The sequence below is a fragment of the Echinops telfairi genome, unplaced genomic scaffold, assembly GCF_000313985.2.
Source record: "Echinops telfairi isolate 266 unplaced genomic scaffold, ASM31398v2 ScPeMD7_7457;HRSCAF=8495, whole genome shotgun sequence".
NCBI lineage: Eukaryota > Metazoa > Chordata > Mammalia > Afrosoricida > Tenrecidae > Echinops > Echinops telfairi.
Window position 1 is genome coordinate 25,927,818 of NW_022111357.1, and position 8,276 is coordinate 25,936,093.

At 52.7% G+C, this 8,276-nt stretch overlaps 1 protein-coding gene across 5 annotated transcripts in view; it reads right to left on the minus strand.

Annotated features, from left to right (window-relative positions):
* The window catches only part of SLC66A1 (solute carrier family 66 member 1), a 28,591-nt gene that overhangs the window by 10,641 nt on the left and 9,674 nt on the right, over positions 1–8,276 (minus strand). For 2 of the 5 annotated variants that reach the window (XM_045298884.1, XM_045298883.1), the window contains exon 2: positions 2,136–2,313. In XM_045298884.1, coding sequence (XP_045154819.1) covers positions 2,136–2,299 — 164 coding nt within the window. In that variant the 5' untranslated portion in view covers positions 2,300–2,313. Of the gene's footprint in view, positions 1–2,135; positions 2,314–3,305; positions 3,428–7,831; positions 7,856–8,058; positions 8,140–8,276 lie in introns of those variants that run through there. The other 3 variants (XM_004705142.2, XM_045298885.1, XM_045298882.1) reach the window with 3 other exon arrangements.

Consider the following 8,276-nt stretch of genomic DNA (forward strand, 5'->3'; position numbering starts at 1 on the left):
GGGTTAATGGATTAATGTTGGACTTGTGGGCTTGGGCAGCACTGGGGTAGGATGTTTTCTTGATGCACACCTAACCTTTATATAAAACTCTCTCTTACACATAAGTGTCTGTGGATTTGTTTCTCTAAATTACCCAGACTAACACAACATGGAAGAAGCACACCAGCTTGTGTGACCCAAGGACGACAATAACAAAATTCAAAAATATGACAAAGGGAAAAGTATCAGAGCTAAAATGAACACCCAATTGGTAGAGGGCTACGGATGACATGGAAGCCCAAACCTATCTTCAGAGTAACTAGTTAGAAATACTAAGCCGCCGGCAGACTCCCACTAGCCACAGGCAAGGGTCTCGAACAGCCTTACTTTCAGACAGGGATCATTATAACCTTGATTATGCTGGATGGAACTTGATACTTGGTTAGCTGACCTCCCTATGCATCCAAGCTGAATGTGTTCTGGGTGCAAGTATCTCTTGCATGTTCCATGACAAAAACTTCTTCCTTGGCTTTTTAAATATTGAGGGTGGTCTTCTTTTTCTTACTCATTATTTGTATTTTTATCTTTGTCTAATTATTATTTTAGCCTACCACTTCATTTTATTTTGTTTTTTACTGTTTATTGGGTTTCCCAGTTTGGGAAGCACAGAAGGCGTGGATGCATAGAGACCCTAACTGATGCCAAGGTCTACAGGGGATGTGGGGTGAGGGGTGGGAGACAGGGAGGGTGAGGGGACTTCAGCGGGGAGGAGCACTAGAACTAATTGTGATTACACAACTCATTTTAAACGTGATGTGACCATGGGGCGTGGGGATGGAGTCCTAAAATTGATTGTGGTAATGATTGGAATTCTTGATATAATTGAATGATTGAACTCTTGAATTGTATTATATGTGGATTATGTGCCAACAAAAATGTGGGGAAAAAAACAAACAGAACAGGGGCATGCATGGCAGGGGAGGTTGCGGGAAATGGGAAATTAATAACAATGAGCACAAGATTGAAGAAAAGTTTGGGGGGGATAAAGGGGGCTTGATGTCAAGGAGTTCAGGAAGGAAAAGGATGTTTTTAAACTAATTGTGGTAGCAATTGTACAATACTGCTTTATGGGATTTAACTATGGGATGATATCTGTAGTGAACTCCCAATAAAATGGTTTTGATAAAAAGAGAGAATATTTTTACAGAATATAACTTAAATACTATATTGTCTCCTTGAACCCCTGAAGTTTCAATGCTAAAATAATGTAATCCTTCCCAATTTCATTCTAGTCTGGTACAGAAAGTTAATTAAAAATAAAAACTACTAAAAAAATAAAAAATGAAAACGACTTTAAAAGAATCTCCCAACAAATCCAGGATGAATGTCACTGCCCCCGTTACAAGCATTGCTTTCTATCCTCGCAATTGACTACGCAATTCACAAACGTTTTATACTCGTTTCACGGAATCCTCAGACGGGAAATTTCTAACAGAATTTGAACAAATGCATGCAAAAATGAAGCTATTTACAAACAGTTAATACTTTGACAGGAGGCTTGGTGTGACTTCTAAAATAGTACCTGAAATCTCCAAATAATTCTGAAATGAACTTGACGAAGACCGACAAGCAAAGACGCGTTTGCCGGCCACTAACTAACGTCTTTCCCGAAGACGGGAAAGTGTAATCTGAAGAAGGGCCAAAGACGCAGATCCTTACGGAGCAGCAGGGGGATTAGCTCGCCAACCTTCACCTGGCAGAGCCCCCAGGGCCCCCAGGAGCTGATGCCGACTCACAGTGACCCTGAAGGGCAGGGTAGAACTGCCCCTGTGGGTCTCAAGACTGTAACTCTATGGGAATAGACAGTCCCATCTTTGAACTGGCAGATTTGAACTGCAGACCTTGTTGTTAGCAGCCCAATGCATAACCAGACAAACGGTCATGTTATTGCTATTGTCTCTGTAGCCACAGGGCCCAGCATCAGGCCTGGCTTCTGGTGCTGTTCATGGAGGAGGTTCCTGGATGGGCCAGAGGTGACCTAGAGAGGCCCCGTGACCTTGGAGAGGCAGCCCAGGGCCAACCCTTCTCTGTGCAGTGCCTGGAGCCGGTGCCCCAGCCCCACCCCACCCTGGTCTGGCCCCCCTGGTGCTACTCACGGGAAGGTGGATCCAGCAAAGCAGAGAATGGAGACCAAACCCAGGCCCACACTGGCCTCATCCCAGCGGTCCTGGGCACATTCACCAAACACATCCCATATCCACGGGCGGGAGCCATTGGGGCAGTCGGAGAAGTTGCCGGAGCCCAGTTTCTTCCAGGTCATGGCAGTGGAGGGCACTGGGGGAGGAAGAGAGGAGGTCTTCAACCTTGTAAGTCTATTTATGGTCCCCCAACGGAAGCTCCCCCAGCCGTGTCTCCCTGCACAGACGGAGCCCCTGAACCGGAGGAGGCTATCGACTGCCCTCCCCCAGGAAGAGATCAGACAAGCATGCCCACCAACCACACAAGCTGGAGCAGGAGATTGTGGCTCTGCGGCTGTGCAGTCCAGCTCCAGGCAGCCCCTGGGCTCCCGGAGCAGCAGAGCCAGCGCTGACTCCAGGGCAGAGAGAGGAAGAGACGTTAGCAGAGGGGACACCGGCAGGGAGATGGCAGCTGCTCGTGCTCAGAAGCCAGAGGGCTTAGACACTGTGACACCAGGACACACCTCTGGGGGGGGGGGGGTCAGGTGCTTTTCCAGGTACTTTCCTCTATTCAAGTCACAAGAAAATCACACCGTGTAAGTGGCCACTGTGACAATCAGGTAACACAGTGAGTCACATTTAAGATGCACAAGCCATTTCTTAATGCACAAGCAATGTCTTAATGGTCCTTCAGGCAGAGTTGTCCAGATGGCCCTCCTGGCCAAATCACCAAGAAGATGGCATAGCCCCCATCTGTCTTTGGCAGCACCGACAGATAAAACCCCGCAGAGGCTGGGGTGAGGGGCAAGGCAAAAATGCCGTGAGTTCAGCTAACGATACACACAGCGGAAGTCCAGGGTACAGTAAGACTTCAAGGTGTCACCTTGGGGGAGCAGATTACCAGGCCTTTCTTCCACGGCTCTGCAGAGTGGACTTGAACCACCAACCTTTAGGCTAGTAGTTGAGATCAACCACATGGCCCACCCAGAGATGGTGGCTAGGGACAAGAGCGCTCAACTCTGAGCAGGTGACCCAACCTTTCTGTGCCTCGGTCCCTTCCCCTCTACAAGGAGAGTGCCAACAGTGCCAATGCCGCAAGGACTGAGTGAGGTGACCAACAGAGAACACAGAACTGAGCCCTCAACCCACCTGGTATTCGAACGCTTGAACATTTTGGCCGTTTCTCTGAGTGGGTCTGCTGAGGCCAAGCCCATTAAGTCTGTTTACTCCCCTCTCAAAGTAGCGCCAGCCCCACTGGACCAGTTAAGTCCCCAGGCTTGCACAGGTGACCAGATGCCAGCTTGGGAGAGCTGATGCTCAAGCCCCTGCTCTCCACCTGAGCGAGACCCGTGCTGTGTGCAGGGCAGCCACGTGCTGGAGTGCGGAACCACCGACAAGCTGGAATATGGCTGACGGCAGGCACAGCTAGGGAAGTGCCCCCTGGTGCCTGGGGCCTTGGACGGGGACTGCCCATGTGAAGACCCTAGAGAAGAGGGACAAACCGGGGGCAGGCTGAAGTCTTCACTAGCTGATGATAAAAACCACGGGCCCCCCTCTGGGCTAAGTCCGTTGCAAGGATTCAGGCATGGTGTCTGCACATCAGTGCTAAGAAGTACAGCTACCCAAGCCAATCTCCTTGCATGGGCCGCCCAGCCAGGAAGCAGCAAAGCCAGGAGTCAAACCCGGGACCCCATCTCCAGCTCCTGCTCAGAGCCTTCCCCACTAGGCGTGTGAGTGGGCACAGGGGAAACCTCCTGGAGTCAGGCCCACCTGGCCCAGCTTCTCTCAGAAGCAGACTTTCTCCTGGGCTCTGAGTGTCCTCCCTGGGCCAGGCCTCTCCCTTCCCTCCAGTTCTTTCAGCGTCAGCCAGCCTGGGCTGCTGGCGGGAGCTGCAGAACTGCTGAGACTGCTGCAAAGCGGAGCCAGAGGAAGCGAGTCAGCTGCTACTCCTGGGAGCTGGGGACTCGCAGGCCCATGAGACTAGCACCCAGGACACAGAGGCCCTAGAGCAGGGGTCACAAGCACCCAGGCCTGGTCACTATCCGCCTAACTCCCTGAAGTACCTCCAGGCCCAGTCCAGGAGGGCCGAGAGGCACCCACCACAAGGACCATCCATCCGGCTGCGGTGGGGACAGCTCCCCTGAGGCCCCGGCCCCAGTGCCTTCAAGCAATTCCAGTCAGAACAGCACTTACACAGTGAGGAGGCCACTTCAAAAGAAGTCCCTTTGTTCCCTAGCCACACCTCCGCTAAACTAACTCCTGACCTCCTCCGCTCAGGTAGACTGTAGATCCCTGGCAGGCTAGCACCCTCCCCTTTGCCCTGCAAGCTGGGCGATCGTGTCTTCACTGTGCAGACTAGGAGCTGAGGCTCGGAACTGAGGGTAAGTGACTAGGAAGGGGCCGAGGGCCTAACTGTGTGACACCCAGTCTGAAGTCTGTGGTCCAGAGCTTTCTCCTCTCCTTGGCCTATGTGGATGAGCATGGCTGTGCTCTCTAGATCCGATGTTCACTGGCGAGCCCTGGGAGCCCTGCGGAGGAAGTGTTGGACTTCTAACTACCAGGTCAGGGGTTCAAATCCAGCAGCTGCTCCTCAGGAGAAAGAAGAGCCTATCTGCTCCCACAAAGCTTTCGAAAGCCACTGCCATCGAGTCCATGCGGGCTCACAGTGACATCCTGTAGGTTTCCAAGACTGTAACTGTTTATGGGAATAGAAAGCCCAGTCTTTCACTCTCGGACCTGCTGGTGGTTTTGAACTGCCAACCAGGCAGATCGCAGCCCCATGCATAACCACTATACCACCAGGGGTCCTTCCCCATAAAGTTTCACAGCCTTGCAAACCAGTTCATGGTGGTGGTTTTCTGGGTTGGAGCATCCACATCAGTCTGGAGGAAGAATGTCAGGCGTGCGTGTGGACCAGGTTGCCTGAGGCCAGAGCCCAAGGCTGAGTGCCTTTAGGTAAGAAAGCTCACCTGTCGGGGAGACCACACAGTGGGTATAAGGACACTAACTCCTGGGAGCTGCTGAGTGGATTAAAGACACACACAGCTATGAACCTGGAGCTGACACAGACATGGACGTGACTGCTTTCAGGGTGCCGGTCCAGTCTCTCAACCACCCACCCAAGGCCTGCCTTTCCCGTTCTTTGCATCAGGCTACAGAGGCAGTGTAGTGGACACATGCCCAGTTTGAGAGGTTTGGGTCTTGAGAAATGTTCCTTGGCTTACACTCTAGGATTCTGAGTGGGAGGCCCTTGACTTTGGAAAGAACTCTTGAGCCAAGTCTGAGCCTGAATGGAGGGGACTTCCTCTAAGGCAGTGGTTCTCAACCTTACTAATGACGCAAGCAGTTCCTCATGTTGTGGTGATCCCCAAGCATAAAATTATTTTCGTTGCTACTTCATCACATTCATTTTGCTACTGTGAGGAATCGGGTGACCCCTGTAAAAGGGTCGTTTGATCCCCCACAAAGGGGTCGTGACCCACAGGTTGAGAACCACTGCTCTAAGGGCTGTTAAGCTCAGGGGTTCTCCCCTGGAGAGGCTGGCCCAGGTAAGGAGCCTGAGCCTCAGGCCTAGCTGCTGGGAATGGCCCAGCCTCCTCGCCAGACAGCACTGAGTAGCCACATGCCTAACGCTGCAGCAAAGCTTGATTTCATCCTTGGGATCAAAAAGGCCACCTTAGCAGCAAGTGAAAACAAACAAATAAATAAATATGCTACACTTACTGCCATGGAGTCAGTTATTACTCATAGTGACCCTACAGAGCAGAGTAGAACCGACCCTGTGGGTTTCCAAGTCTGTAACTCTTTACAGGAGGAGAAAGCCTCATCATCCGCCTGCTGAGTGAGCGGTTTTGAACTGCTGACCCTGCGGTTAGCAGCCAACACCTGACCCAATATACCATCATGGCTACTCTCATCATGTGAAGGGTGTGTGAAAATCCAGGCTCCTTGGCTCAGGGCTCCAGCTCAGGAGCTGGAATGGAAGCTGCCCCATTAGAGGATTCTGACTTGGGCCATTCCTGGGAGATGCTGGGTTTGAGATGGCATCTCCCTCCTGCCAAACTCTCCTGGCCTTGAAGATCCCAAGCTGACTCAGAGAAACAGCTACCCACTAAAGTCTTCATTCTCAAAGGTCTCTGTCTCTTCTTTACCTACAGGTCCTTCAAGAATTGCCTTCCGCATCTCAACTTCTGCCCTTTGTCCTTGGGTCCTCAGTTAGGCATTCTACGGCCTACAGGGACTTGCTTCTCCTCCACATCCAGCGTCCTGAAGGGCCTGATAACAGCACACTTTGAAGGAGCCTTCTAAGGACTGGTGGGACAAGACCTGCCACCTCTGCCCACCCCCACCCCACCTTCATCCACACACCTCAGGAATGCTTATCAGTCTCAGCAACCATGACTTGTCTCCCTTTACTCTGGCTGAAAATGTGTTCTTCTCAAGGCCTAAACACACCCTGCCAGCATCAGGAGCTCTGGTGGCATAACGGGAAACAAACTGGGCTGCTAGTCACAAAGTCAGCAGTTCAAAACCACCCGAGAGAGGCAGGTGAGGCTTTCTACTCCCATCAAGAATTGCCATCTCTAAAAGCAGATGTTTTGAGAATGATGAGGGCAGCAAATGTACAAATGTGCTTTACACTATTGATGTATGTATGGATTGCGATAAGAGATGTATGAGAGCCCCTAATAAAATGATTTTTTTAATTAATTGATTAATTAAAATAAGAAAGAATTACCCTCTCTGAACCTCAGAGGAGGTTCTACCTTCCCTATAGGGTCACTAAGAGTCAGAATCTACTTGATGGCAGTGGGCTTGGGTTTTTTGAAACATACCAGCTGCCCAGTAAAAGAAGTATCCCAGAAAGCAAGAAAAAGAGAAGGGCTCCATTGGCCCGGGGTTAAAGAGAAAGCACCCTGGGCGCACCAGCCCAGTGGCTGCAATGCTCCTGGGCATGCTCTAATCTAGAAAACGGGGATGCTACAAAGGCAGTGCTCACCCGGGCTGATCCCCAGTTACATGAGATAACCCTGGCCACGTGTGCAGAATGAGATCTAGCATAAAGCGCACGCTCAGTAGCAATAGCCACCCGGGGTCCACTGCACACAGCCCCCAAACCCCTCCAAACGCACTACCACTGAGTAGATTCCCACGAATAGTGAACCCATGAGTACAAAGCAGAACTGCCCCTGTGGGTTTCTATTAATTATAGGAGTTGAAAGCAGTCATCATGCACCCTGGTTTCCAACTGAGAACCTTGTGGTTAGCAACCCAACACACTGTGCCACCGGGGCCCCTTCGGGACGAAGAACCCTGCTGACAACTCCGGTCCTCACACTTCCAAACCCAGGTGGTCCCTAGACCCACTGCGTTTGGAAACTGCCCTAGATAACCGAGGGGTGAGGAGGGGACAAGCGGGCCCTACTCCCTACAGACTAGTACCTGGAGGGGAGGAGCAACCTACACCAGGCCTCAAGAACAGCCTCCTTCTATGACTCAGCCCAAAGCAGGTCGCCTATTTGGCGGGATAATAATAGGGCAGTCGCTTGGGCCAGCGACTCAACCCCCGCGGGATCGCCCCGAAGAAAACAAAGCCTTCAAAAGGGAAGGGGCTCCACGGTTCCCACCAGGAAGGGTAAAGGGGGCCCAAGCCCCAGTCCCAGGCCAGGACTTACCGAGGACCCGCTGGCTGCTGCAAGGGACGTCAGGGTCAGGAGCCCTGGAGGACAGCCCCCCACCCCACCCCACCCCACCCCCGATCCCAAGGCGCGCTCCTGGATCTCGCGCCCGGAGAGTCCCAGCGCCGCGGGGACTCTGGCGGGGAAGGAACGATGTGCCAGGAAGGCCCCAGCAGGGGTGGCCCCGTCCTTCAGGTTCGCCCCCAGCCCCCGGCGCAGCTCACCACGTCGAGATCGGCCGCCAGGACCCGGCTTCGGGGTTCAGTCTTCACTCCCCTGGTCAGCTGACCCGAGCTGTCGCCGCCGTCCCGCCCCAGGACCCGCCTCCCGCGGCTCCGCCTCTGACGCCGCGCAATTGTCAGATGGCCCCTGGAGGCGTGGCGCGCGCGCAGGTTGCGTGTGCGTGGAGGTGCGTCGCCGTCCCTGCCCCCGTTCCCTGGCC